The following is a 13,214-nucleotide window of genomic DNA, read 5'->3' on the forward strand; positions in this document are numbered from 1 at the left end:
ACAGGTTCCTGACTGCCGGCATGCAGAGTGAGGCGGGGAAGCCGGGGCTCCAAGGGAAGCTCCCGGGTCCCCGGGCCTGTTTGCTGCAGGAAGGTGCTGAGCCCTAGTTGACATCAGATGGTTGCAGGTGTCCTCCCCTCTTTGTACCTCAGCATGATCTCACAGGAGAGGGGGCTTCTGGCCTGTAGGTTGGAGACGATAGCTACTCATCTCTGAGGGTCCCTGGGAGGGGGGAAGGTGGAGCTTCAGGAGCCTCTGCTCCCACCGGTTCGATACCGGCCCCGCCCCCGGGGTGCGGTGGCCAGGGCTGCACCCCTGCTCTTGGCTCGTTTCCCTGCCGAGGAGTTCCTGTTCTGTGTTCCCTTCTTCATGCACGAGCAGAAAGTCGCATAGTCTACGAAGGACACACCCGTGGAGGCCCTGCTGCCTTTGTTGAACTGCGCAGTCATGAAGACAGTGGCAGAGTCCCTCTTCTTGGTTTTTTGTTTTTTTTATGTATGTATTATTGAGCCATTCTGACAGGTGTCAGGTGACATCTCATTGTGGTTTTGATTTGCATTTCTGTAATGATTAGTGATGTTGAGAATCTTCTCGTGCATTTGTTGGCCATTTGTCTCCCTTGGAAGAGAACGTCTTCAGACCCTCTGGCCCTGTATTAAGCAGGTTGTTTGCTTTGTGTTGAGTTGTATGGATTCTTTACATATTTTAGACATTATATAATGACATCATATATCATTTGTTACATGATTTGCAAATATTTTCTCCCGTTCCACAGGTTGCCTTTTCATTTTGTTGATGGTTTCCTTTGCTTTACAGAAGCCTTTGAGTTTGATGTTGCTCAGCTTAATTTTGCTTTTGTTGCCTTTGCTTTTGGTGTGAAATTGAAAAAGTCACTGCCAAGGCTAATTCAAGGAGTGTTTTCCTATGTTTTCCTCTTGGAGTTTTATGGATGATCCATTTTTCTAGGTTGTCCTTTTTGTTGGTGTCTAACTGTTCATGGTAGTCACCTATGATCCTTTGTATTTCTGTGGCATCAGTTGTAGTGTCTCCTCTTTCATTTCTAATTTTATTTGACTCCTTTGTGCGTTTTTTTCTTAGTGAATTTAACTAAAAGTTTGTCTATTTTGTTTAACTTTTCAAAAAACCAGCTCTTAGTTTCACTGATCTTTTCTATCGTCTTTTTAGTCTCTATTTCATTTATTTCTGCTCTGATTGTTCCTTCCTTCTGCTGACTTTGGGCTTAATCTGTTCTTCTTTTTCTAGTTCCTTGAAAAGACTAAAGCTAAACGCAGCATACTGTTGGGTCTTGTTCTTAGTTTATTCAGCCCTGTGTCTTTTGATTGGCGAATTCAATCCGTTTACATTTAGAGTAATTATTGATAGGTATGGACTTACTGTTGCCGTTTTGTGAGTGTGTTTTGGTTGTTTTAGTGCCAACACCAGAGCTTCCGGATTGTGTCTTGTCCTTGTGGAGGCTCGCCTTGCTCCCCTGGGCTGCCCTCCTGACCCCAGAGGCTCTCTTTTTCTGTGGAAGTCCTTATTACTTGACCACGGGTTCCTTTAAAATGAAGAATCTGCCATTTTTTCCTTGAGATGTTACAGGCAAGGGGAAAAGCAATATTAAGGAGCTTTGATTAGGAGGAAAAAACCCAGCATGTCTAGTTTCCAGTTCTGTTTATTGCTTTTCACCTAATTATCTCATTTAATTAGATTAACGTTACCTTCCCATGTTCCATCTAATAAATGCCTTTCCATGTGGATTGGTTACATCTTTGTTCTGCTCGTGGATTTGCTTTTGATAGACACACACAGCTATTTCCAGGGGGGGTTAAATTTTGTTCTGCAGAGCTTTTATTTTTTTCAATATTTATATATAAATAGAATTGGTGGTTAATGTTTTGTGTTACTATTAATTGCCTAAAGAGATTTGGTCAGGTAGTTAGAAGTCATTTTTTCTCATAAGACTGGGTCTAGTCTCCTTAAAATAAGCCATAAGTCTACCATTAGCAGAGAAAATGGTTTCTAGTTGTCACTGAGATCTTATAAAGTTCTCGTATTGGCACTCTGGAAATTACTCAGACTTCGATGGTAACATGAAGGAGGGATTTGTGGCCGCTGCCTTTATATGCTGGAGAGCAGTGTTAACACTGTAACTGTTTTTATACTTAGGACTGGCATCGTTATGCTTCAGCCACGTTCTTGCCGATGTCAGCACTGAGCCGCCCGTACGTCCCTGAGTCCTCCCCGGTCCAACAGTGTCAGCATTTTAACTTAGTATAATACTCGCTCGTATATCAACTTGTACAGGGGCTTTCCTTTTTAGCTGTAAAAATAGCTATGTGGTGTGTTCTGATATGTGTTGAAGCTGACGTGATGGAAATTAATTTACAAGTTGTAGGTGTCAAATATAAACACAGGAATATGGCATGGGGATCTGCTGGGAGGATCAGGAATTTGAAATCAAGACGGTTGCAACTTTCACATTTGTAGGGAGCAGTAGGTCCCATATTAGATACTTGGGGTGTGCAGTGCAGAGCAGCAGTGAGGCAGGGGCTCTGAATTAGAAAGACAGCCGGGGGGGCTTCCCTGGTGGCGCAGTGGTTGAGAGTCTGCCTGCCGATGCAGGGGACATGGGTTCGTGTCCCGGTCCGGGAAGATCCCACATGCCGCGCAGCGGCTGGGCCCGTGAGCCATGGCCGCTGAGCCTGCACGTCCGGAGCCTGTGCTCCGCAACGGGAGAGGCCACAGCAGCGAGAGGCCCGTGTGCCGCTAAAAAAAAAAAAAAAAAAAAAAGAAAGCCGGTCTGAATCCTGTGTGATCGTCTGTTGGTGTGCAGGCTAAGTTGCTGTGACAGAGACCCCCAAATACAGTGATGTAAGTAGGATGAAGCTCCTTTCCTCCTGCCCAGCAAGGCAGAGCTGAGCAGGTGGGGCCGGTGGGCTGGCGGCTCCTCCGCAGGTGTGGGTCTGGTTCTCACTTCTTTAAGGCGTAGCAGGAAGGGGAAGGAGGTCGAGGGTGTGAGCAGCTTTGTTTTGAAGCACCTGGCAAGTACGTTATCTCCATTCACATCGGGTTGCAGGAAGTAGGGGCACAGCCACCCTGAGCCCAGAGGAGGCCTGGAGAACAGTGGCCACAGGCCTTGCTCCAGCTGAGCGGCAGAGGGGCAGTTCTGTTTCTGAACGGACGAGGGGTACTGGGCAGTCTCTGCCGGCAGCCTTGACCAAATTACACTTTTGAGTCTGTTGTAAAGTGTAAGCTGTTAAAATATTTACTGAAAATTATGAAGCATTTGTAGGAGTACCTTCCTCAAAAGATATCCATGAAGACACAGGGTTATACATTTAATAAATATAGGTGCCCTTCCATATTTTCCATTTACTTTTTTGTTAGTATTTTTGGACACAGCTCTCGTGCTGAGATAGATAACGGTGTTAGTTTCTATCGCCGTGGGACAAATTGCCGTGCGCCTAGTGGCTACAGCAGTACACAGCTCACGGCCCCCGCGGGTCAGGAGGCCGCGGCCCGTGCTTGGGCCCCCACAAGGCTGCAGTCGGGGAGTTGGCCGGGCCCATGGCTCACCTGGGGGCCTGGCTGCTTCACCTGGGTTCTCGGCAGGATTCTTTTCTTTTTTTAATTGTTTATTTATTTGAATTATTTATCTTTGGCTGCGTTGGGTCTTCGTTGCTGCGTGCGGGCTTCCTCTAGTTGCGGCAAGCAGGGCTACTGTTTGCTGCACTGCACAGGCTCTAGGCACGTGGGCTTCAGTAGTTGTGGCACACGGGCTCTAGAGCGCAGGCTCAGTAGTTGTGGCACACGGGCTTACCTGCTCTGCGGCATGTGGGATCCTCCCGGACCAGGGCTCGAACCCATGTCCCCTGCATCGGCAGGTGGATTCTTAACCACTGCGCCACCAGGGAAGTCGCTCGGCAGAATTCTTATCTGTGCACTTGTAGGATGGAGGTACCCAGCTTCTTGCTGCCTGTCAGCTGTTGGACAGCCCTGGGCCCCAGAGGCCACCCCCAGATCCCACAGGGTCCCTGCTGGTGGGCTTTCCCACCAGGGCCGCTGACCTCGGGCAGCAGGAGGGTTTCTGCAGCGGGTCTGCAGCCTGGCAGACATCTCAAGTGAGTAACTCGCTGTGGCTGTGACATCCCGCCTCCTTTGCCCGTTCTGGGGTCAGAAGCAAGGCTCTGGTCCTGCCCACACTCACGGTGAGGAGATTTCACACCGGCATCCACGGAGGCCGCCTGAGTGTGCCCACCACAACGGCTGTGTTTCATCTAAAATAAATTCTCAGTTTTATTCCAAACTGAGAATTCCTGTTTGTTTGGCATTGTTGTTTCATGGGTTTTGGTAAAATGTCAGTGGGGACTTTTTATTAAATTAGGAGTACTAGCCTGTGTTACTTCATGGAAAACATTAAGAAAGAGAGAACACGAACCTGAGAAGGCGGGGGGGGGGGGGTCTCCCACTCACTGCTGTGGTTAAGTGCCCAGGGTTGGGTGTCATAGGACATAATCCACAAGCCAGCAGCACTGTACTCAGGGAATGTGAAAAGCCCGGCGGTCCGCGCACAGAGCCTGGCCTAGCTCAGGAGGCTGCTGTCCTTTAGTCCTGTTACAGCAGCTGCACCGTGAAGCCTGTGTGGTACTGCTGGCCCGTGGCTTGTTCAGAGTCTGTGAAGCTTGACGGAGACTGAATCACACATGAGGAAACACCACACAGATGCCGTACATTTGGTGCCAAAACTAGCCTCAGAAGTCTTAACTGTCATATAATGTAGTCAAAGAATTCTTTAAAAAAATAATAATAATAACAACAGCCTGAGATCCAGAATGCGTTTGTAGCGCTGTGATGTCCTCGTGCTCGTGGTCTGGATGTTACTCCTCATCTCAGTCCAAAGTCCAGTCTGTCGGGAACACGGAGCATCCCTGGGACAGAATCCTGTAGTGTCCATCCGTCTGTCCACCTGTCTGCCCACCCATCCAGCACAGCTGCTGAGTTCCTGCTGTGCCCCAGGCCCCGTGCTGAATCTGGACACAGGCCCAGCCTCGTGGACCTTGCTCTTAAGGAAATTTCAGTTCTGTGTGACCCAAACCAAGAAAGCAGTGATGTCGTTTCTGTTCTCATGTGGTGGTTTAATATTCTAGTAATAAGATTGTTTTAAAATTTTAGTTAAATGCACTTATACATGTGTAACTGGAAGTGGAGAAATGATGTGCTGTTTGAGAGGATAATAGCAACGATTAGCTTGGTCACTCAACTTCTGACATGTAGTTATTGGTGCTGGCTCTGCACGAGTCCCTCATCTAGGCCTGAAACTGAAACCAGGTGTAAGTAACTGGCTACTTTGCTCCTTTCCATTCCTGGGCCCGTCTCTGATTTGGACAGACGAATGTCATGGGTAAGAAGGGGGCTGTAGCAGGTAGGGATACCCGGAGGGCCTCCTGCCCAGGGCTCCAGCTGGCGGCTGTGCTCACGGGGCCCCCGCCGCGCTGCCACTCCCGCTCCAAGGTTTTGTCTGAAGTGCGGATTGCTGAGGTTGTGTAACTCAGGACAGACGGATGGAGGGCTCATGTGAGGATGGGACGGTTCCCACCTCTAGTCAGAACAAAAGAGAAAGTGCAAAGGCTTCTGAGTCCTTTGTTCTGAAGACCAGATCCTCACCTTGCGCTTCAGAGGATGGGTGAAAACTTCCGTTCATCTGGCAAAGGTCCCTTTCGGAAGAAGGAAACTCGGAGATAAAAGGAAGAGGACAGCATAATTCCAGGGCTTAAAATGAGATGCTGTCTTTTATTTTTCCAGGTGAATGAGTGAAGTGGTAACAAGGACTTAACATTAGGCTGAATTATCAGGAGTCCAGCTGTTTGTGGTCAGACAGCAATGGGATTGTGGGTCTTAGCGTGCCGTAAGCTTACGCTGGTGAAAGGTGTCCGGTGGTATAACTTACTTAGCGTGTCTTGAGGTATGGAAACCTGTAATTTAAGAACAAGACAGCAAGGTGTGCGCCATGCCTGAGTAGCTCTGTCCAGGTGGGAGGCAGACGCCGTGGACTCTCTGTGTCCAGGTATCCAGGTGTGGATCCTGCCGGGCGAGCTGCCGGGCTTCGGCACCTGTGCCTGGGGGTCTGGTTACTGTGACAGCCTTGCGAGTGTACTGTCCAGCACCAGTGGTGGCCGTGTGGAGTCGGGGACCACCGCCCTGGGTTGTGGTGCCCCCCCCCGGGGTCTCGCCTTCACAGAGGGCCGGGCGAGGTGTCCCACACAGACGGAGGGACACAGCTCGCGAGCCCCCCCTTGCTTCCAGTCGCTTCCCGGTTGGAAGGGGAGGGTGGATCCCGAGGGTTCCCGTTCCCTCCGCCAGACCTCCTCCTGTTCCAGCTCTAGCTTGAGAGCTGGCCGGCCTGCCCTACACCCAGCCCAGGCCGAGCGCCCGTCGTGAGGTGCTGGACGCCACTCAGAGCGCCGGGCCCCTGTGTGCCACGTGGGGGACTCTGAGGTGTCCTCGGATCCGCCGCCCCGCCGTCAGCAGGGAACTGTCTGTTCGCTTGTAGTTTGTGGCTTGATCAGTTAGGTGGAAATTGTTTATCTAGTTAAACATTTGTGGTGATGATTAAACTTTATAATTTTCCAGGAGGTGAAAAGATTTATTAGATAATTTACCTTAGTTTAAAAACTTAGGCTTCGATTTTTTTTCCTAACAATTTTACCGTCAGCTAAAGCACACATGAAAAGACAGCAGAGTATTGCTGCATGTCAGATTTGTTTCAGTAAAGTAAAAATGTTTAAGTCACAACTGTGTCATTTGAGGATGGCTTCTGTAATTCTGGCTTTTGTAGCAGTGGTGTCATGACTGTGCTGTGGGCAGCTTATGCCTTTGCACTTGGATAACCCTCTTCCTACTAACCACCCAGAACCTACTTGTTTTCAGCTTGTAGGTCCAGAAAAAGAACAGTATTTGCAGGAAAAGAGTTTTCCAATGGAAGGGTATTCTTCCCTGGGAACTCACGTGGCCTTTTTTACAGTAACAACGTCACTGTCCTCAAAAAGAACGGCACCCGGTGCCAGGCCAGAGCGCCCTCTCCCGACCCAGTGGCCAGGCTTCCCAGCAGGCCGGAATCATGGGACACGCGTGCTGCCCTGTTGCTGACGCTACGCCGCGTGTCTGGGCATCCTCCCTCTGTTTCTGCCAGACACGAGTCCGGGGCAGTGAACCTGTACAGAACAGTCCGGTGTCAGGGTTGGTTCTGCTGAGGCCGCCTTACTGCCCCGTCCTGGCGTGGTCTCCCCTGTCGCACAAGGACCTATATCCAGCCCTGGCGGCCTGGGGCCGCCCCGGCAGCCTCGTTTTACCTCCGTCACCTCTAGAGGCCCGTCTCCACAAACAGCCTCACTCCGAGGTCCTGGGGGTTGGGGCTCGGCATGCGGGTTTTGAGGGGACTCACCAGTCCTCACAGTGTGCGCCACGTGGAAAGTGACCACCGTGAGGCCGGCCCCCTGGGGTGCCATGTAACGGGCACGTCTGCAGCTTCCTGTGTGCCTCCCTGCGCTGGGCCCACACGGCGTCTGGACGCAGCCTCACCGCCTCCTGTGTCCTTTCTGTCCGGCAGGCCTGGCAGCTGCGCTTCAGCCACCTCGTGGGCTACGGTGCCAAATACTACTCCTACCTGGTGTCCAGGGCAGTGGCGTCCATGGTCTGGAGGGAGTGCTTTCTCCGGGATCCATTTAACAGGTAAAGAGACGGGGGTTTCATGGCCTGCTGCGTCCCCGCAGGACGCTGGGGCTGCTGCGTGCCGGGGCCCCCTCCCCAGCAGGAGCCCGGGGAAGCCAGCTTCTGGTTCCACGGGTCCTTAGAAGGAGCTTCCTTGGAAAGCAAAGCACTACTGAGACCTGGTCTCACAGTCGTTCAGAGCGGTCTGCCTGCACCACACAGGTCGCACGGTCAGGAGGCCTCACTGCGCAGGTTGAGGCCCATGGCCCCTTAGATGCCGGGAGCGCCCTCGCGATTCCCACGCAGGTTATCACGTTAGTCCCAGCAGCCCTGGCGGAGCCGGAGTTTCATAAGAGGAACCGAGGCTCAGAGGGGGTGATGCGTTCAGGGCTTCACAGCGGACCAGCTGGACTCAGATGGGAACCAGGTCTGCTGATTCCCAGGCCCTCGCCCCCCGCCCGACCCTGTAGCTCTTCATGTCGTTGGCCAAGGCTCGGGTTTTCTCGGCAGTTCATCATCGCCTTCAGTTCCAGGATCTTTTGAACTCGAGTCTGATGTAATAGAATTTTTAAACGTTTTATAGCTTGGTACCCACATGCTATTGTGACTTCAGCCCTCTGCACACTGTAGACATTTGGTCTACTTTTTAAAATTTTATTATCTTCAAAGGCTCTGAAGCCAAAATTGAGTACCATAAATCAATTCTGGGCATTATAATTCTTCACTGAAGATTTCTATAAAATCGGGAAAATACTATCTTGTTTAAAGGAATCACACTTTACTAGAAAACCACATGCTTTTAAATACATGTATTCCCCAGTATTTATATCTGTTTATGTATGCATTCTCGCCTAGACATGCAGTTGCTATACTTTTACGGGCATGTAAAAAAGTAAGCTAGTAAAAATACTCAGTGGACTAGAAAATTTCTAACCTCTACCAAAAGATCCTTTTTGATCCCAGTTCTGAGAAGTCTCCCGGTTGGAAGCAGCAAAGCCGAGGCCAGGCGGGGCCTCTCAGCTGCCCTGTCCACGCCCCCTGCCTTGGGGCCTCGGGGCCTCAGTGCTCCCTTCAGGGCGGAGCCAAGACAAGCGTTCGATGTCATCCTGCTGCTGAGAGTGAAGTGCTGGCAGCATTTCTGATTAGAGACCATATTCGCAAAATTGCCCATGGAAAGATCCTCCAGAAATAGTGGAGTGAAAACGTACTTTATTTAACTGCAGTTATTTGCATTAAAGGAATTGCATTTTCTATTTAAAAAGAGAGTAACCATTAATTTAGAGGATTTCTGTCTGCCCCCCTTCGAGTGTCAGGGACACTGTTCCTTATTGAATCCAGCTGGTGAAGAGCAGCACGGACCGCAAGTGTTCTCTGTTATCCTTAGCCAGGGCTTCCTGCTGTAATGAACCCTCTCCTGACAGCTTTTCTGACTTTACTCTTAGGTCACAGTGTTATTTTCTCTCTGTTGGGTGCCATTTCAAATTCTTTTTTGAGAGGAGAGCATAAATGATTTCAAATCTCACTTTAGAATAATCCTATAGATGATGGAGAATGGGGTACGATTTTCTACTTGTTCTGTACCACATAAACTAAACAACCCTTTCTAGAAAGAGCAGGCTTGCTCTTACAGTAACTATATCACCACTGGTCTGTCTTCGTAGAGTACGTTAAAAATCGGAATGAGATTTTTAGAAGCCAGAAGATAATGCATGGCAGCTTTTCTGAATCTGACATCAGTGTGGCTTCACTTGGGGGACTCAGGCGGGTGTGGGTGGGTGCGTGCAGGCTCCAGTGACAGTCCTCTTCTCCCCAGGGCGGCGGGGGAGCGCTACCGCCGGGAGATGCTGGCGCACGGCGGGGGCAAGGAGCCCCTGCTCATGGTGCAAGGTAAGCCCACTGAGACGCGCTTTTTTTTTTTTTTAAGGTTTATGTGTTAACATTAGCACTTTGGGTTTTGTTTCGTGTCATCTGTAATGAAAGATGTTTCCAATTTTGTCTATTTGTTTTTTCTTTTAAAGACATGATGCTTCAGCTGTGCACTTTGTTCTGAGCATCTGTTTCATGGTGTCCCAAATAAGTTAGTGTGATTTATTTAGATTGAGAAAAAATTTCAGGCTTTAACTCTCAAAATGTTACTAACACTCTAATAGGAAACTGTTAAGTTATTGTGAATCCTCAGAAAATTTGCTTTCAGATTTTAATACTCATTTCTTATTCCCTTATGAAAGCCTAGCAATACATCTGTTAGAAATTCCAAGGCATCAGGGTGGATTTTTTACTCAAAAAATTAGAACCTAATTCAGTCTTAGACATCTCAGATGCTTGTTTTCCTATGTGTTTTTAAGTATCTCCACTGAGAATTTAATTGTGAATGGAAGCGACCGTCATGATGTTCCTTAGAATGTTCGCACAAATATTTCAAGGAAACGTGGGTGATCTTGGGTGCTCTCGGGATGCCGGCATTTCCATGCAGCCGGTCCCTCTGACTACCTGATGAAAGTGCATTTAGGAGATGACTCCCAGCCTTAGGGGGATGCTGTCTTCCTAGTGGCAACGGAGCAGTCCTGCTCGTGATGGGTTGAGGTGACGTCCCTTGCGCACATCTGTTGCACCTGCTGTCCCCTCGGGCAGGGCTGTAGCTGCTCATTCATCCAGCCCAGTGGCCGAGAGCTGCTCGCGTGCGAGGCACTGGAGGTGACAAAATCCCGCTGGGCCCTCGATTCCGTCAGCTTTTCTGGGAGGATGTGTTCGTCCAGGCTCGGTCTGCCCCCTGCCGCGGCCAGTGCGTAGAGCGGGTCTGCCGGCAGCTTCCTGCGGCCCAGCCCTGCTGTGCTTTGGGGGTGATGCCCGGTCTCCCATCTGTGGTTGCGCCTCGGGTCACCCTCTCGACGAGGAGGCTTGTGACGCCCCCCCCTTTTCTGGCTGATCCTGCCGGCCCTTGTTGAGTTCTGCTACATCCAGTCACTGTTTTAAATGGGTTTCGTGTCCTGATTAATGAATCTTCCAGCAGCCCTCTCAGGTGGGGTGTTCAGTACCTTCTTACCGATGGTGGAACAGCTCAGGCCCCGGCCCTGTGGTGCAGCAGAGACGGAGGAGCCCCACCAGGATTGGAGCCTGGGACTCCCGACCACAGGGCCGGAGCTCTGAGCAGCTCCCTGGGTAGGACTGCCGGCCGCGGGCCCCTTGTGGACTCGGTAACAGTGAAATTACTTGGCTCGTGATGGTCTGCATGGCGCCCTTTGGGCTGGTAGTTTGTGGTGCTGCGTGGACAGCCCGCTGTGAGTGGGGGCAGAAGAGGCTCCAGGGCTGGTTCTCACGCGGATGTTCTGGTGGGAAAGCTCTCTCAGCAGCGGTGCTTAGTTTATCCTTCCTGACACCAGGGTCTAAACGCCGTCTGCACATAAATATTAGCTTACATATGGCTCCAGCAAAAGAAAAATATTAAATCCTTTTCAGTGTTTGTCTTTTGGTTGGTGTATTTTCCTACTCTGCTTCCAAGATGGTTGTATCATCTCTCTGGAAATTCTGTTCTTCATATGAAACATTTTTGTGTGAAGAAAAAATATTTTTCCACGAGAGAAAAACAAGCCTGTGGTTCAAACTAGAAATGAGAATGTATTCAGACCACAGCTAACACCCGCAATAGAACTGCTCGGCTTCTAAGTGTTACCCTTTTCCTCAGTGTTCCGCCGGACCTCCTTAATTCACGTGATCGGTTACACGGCGGACGAATGGGGCCACGCGCAAGAGGGTGTTACGCCAGTTGTCACTCCGTAGGGTTGGGTTTGTAAGACAAGATCAGCAGTGGCGTCCCCTCTTCCTGTGTGCGAACGGCCAGCCTGCACCCCCAAAGCAGGAGCGTCCTGCATGATGGCTCATAGCATCGGGGTGGCCCTAGGAGGAGTGACTGTGAAATTACTCAGCGTCGTGATAGGTGCTTCATCTGTTCTGTTTAACTACTTACTAGGTAAATGTAAAGAATTAGGTTAAGTAGCAGAAGGTAAAGAAACAGAATCCGTACCTTCCAGTTATGTACCTCTGTGCCAAGCGCCGCCTTTCTTAACCTCCGTACTTGAGACACAACATTTCAGGCGAACGCCGAGCCCTTCCGTAGTCAGGATTCCGTGAGTTGTGCTGGTGCTCTCTGTATGACCTACTCAAGTCAAACACGGCCGTGCTTTGATCTTTGAATGATAAACGCCTCACAGGTGAACCTTGAGCTCACTGGCCTGTTTCAGAGTCGCCTCAGGTCTGAAGGGAGCGCCGCCCGGGAGCCTCGGGGAAGATCCACGTGCGGCGACACAGACTTCTCTTCAAGGGCCCATAGTTCTTTCCTCTCAAAACTCTAAACGCCATGGAAGAAAACAAAAAGTGGTTAAGAAAGTATTTCCTTCCTGGGGGCGCAGGGAGGAGGGGAGCGGTCACGTCGCACAGTAAAACAGAATTGGATTTGCAGTTGCCAGCTCTGGTACTTAGCAAATTCCTCGACCAAGTCGATTTCCCTAAGGGACGCAAAACGTGATTTGACTTCAAAACACTTTTCTAATCTGCAGGTTGAAATTGTGTCCTTATCTAGTTTTAAACACATCCATAGCACATATAAGGATGTTAGAATATTCAGTTACTTTAATCCTCCACTAAAACACAGGGTGGCAACACACCTGACTGAATTCAACTCTTCTAACTGCCAAGGATTCTGGGGTGAGTTGAACTCTGTGTACATTCCATACAGTGTTTTCTCGTTTAAGTATCACATTTCTTAGTAATAAGAGAACTTAGTTTTTGCTTAAAATAAACCAGGATGATATGACATTTTCATTCATTTTGCCATATACTAGAAAAGTTTTTAGGTGTGCTGTGGTGAACATGACCCAGAGTTCAGTTTCTGCAGACCATTTCAGAAAACGAATGTCTCTAGAAAGATAAACAGTGAGTTTGTAACAAGGAGGTAATACCTGGTAGCCACCTGGAACGAGAATTGTTTCTCCCACAGCAGGTAGAAGAGGGGGATTATACAGCTGTTGGGGGTCGGAGCTGTATTATTTCAGCAGTTCAAGAAGGACAGGTGAAGTCCCCACAGGAGGTTACATCTTCCAGTGTAAACTGCTTTATCTTTCTTTTACGTTATCCGAAATTCTTGAGTAAATGGCCCTTGTTGAGTTTTTAGGTTCAGATGTTACTTATCTTTAACTAGGAAAAAACCAACACATTGAAAAATCTGCACTTGCCGGGTGCTTCCTGCTTTGCTGCTCATTTAATCCCTCTAAAGCAGGTCTGATCTCCCCCTTTCCATAGGTAACGGGGCTCATTCTCCTCCCTGCCACCTTCCTCCCGATGCCTGCGTCTTCCTCAGGCGATCTTTGAAGGCTGACGTGAGACTGAGTTGGTCTTAGAATGTGAAGATGTCAGTGGCCTGAGCCTTGAGGCCTCAGTGATCCCCAAAGTCTGTGTGTGTTTTCACGTTGACACTGGTGAGGCCTGCCTGACGGCCACTGAGGAGCAGT

At 49.7% G+C, this 13,214-nt stretch overlaps 2 protein-coding genes across 8 annotated transcripts in view; one reads left to right on the plus strand and one right to left on the minus strand.

The window, feature by feature from the left end:
* MIPEP (mitochondrial intermediate peptidase) overlaps positions 1 to 13,214 on the plus strand; it is a 133,581-nt gene that overhangs the window by 101,459 nt on the left and 18,908 nt on the right. For both annotated transcript variants that reach the window (XM_033409405.2, XM_012537432.3), the window contains exons 17-18: positions 7,610 to 7,731; positions 9,524 to 9,597. In XM_033409405.2, the coding sequence (XP_033265296.1) occupies positions 7,610 to 7,731; positions 9,524 to 9,597 (196 nt within the window). The remainder of the gene's footprint in view (positions 1 to 7,609; positions 7,732 to 9,523; positions 9,598 to 13,214) is intronic.
* TNFRSF19 (TNF receptor superfamily member 19) overlaps positions 11,812 to 13,214 on the minus strand; it is a 158,443-nt gene continuing 157,040 nt past the window's right edge. For 2 of the 6 annotated variants that reach the window (XM_049701312.1, XM_049701315.1), the window contains exon 10: positions 11,814 to 12,055. In XM_049701312.1, coding sequence (XP_049557269.1) covers positions 11,945 to 12,055 — 111 coding nt within the window. In that variant the 3' untranslated portion in view covers positions 11,814 to 11,944. Of the gene's footprint in view, positions 12,056 to 13,214 lie in introns of all 6 variants that reach the window. The other 4 variants (XM_049701314.1, XM_049701311.1, XM_049701313.1 and 1 more) reach the window with 3 other exon arrangements.

Source organism: Orcinus orca, chromosome 18 (assembly GCF_937001465.1).
Source record: "Orcinus orca chromosome 18, mOrcOrc1.1, whole genome shotgun sequence".
Taxonomy (NCBI): domain Eukaryota; kingdom Metazoa; phylum Chordata; class Mammalia; order Artiodactyla; family Delphinidae; genus Orcinus; species Orcinus orca.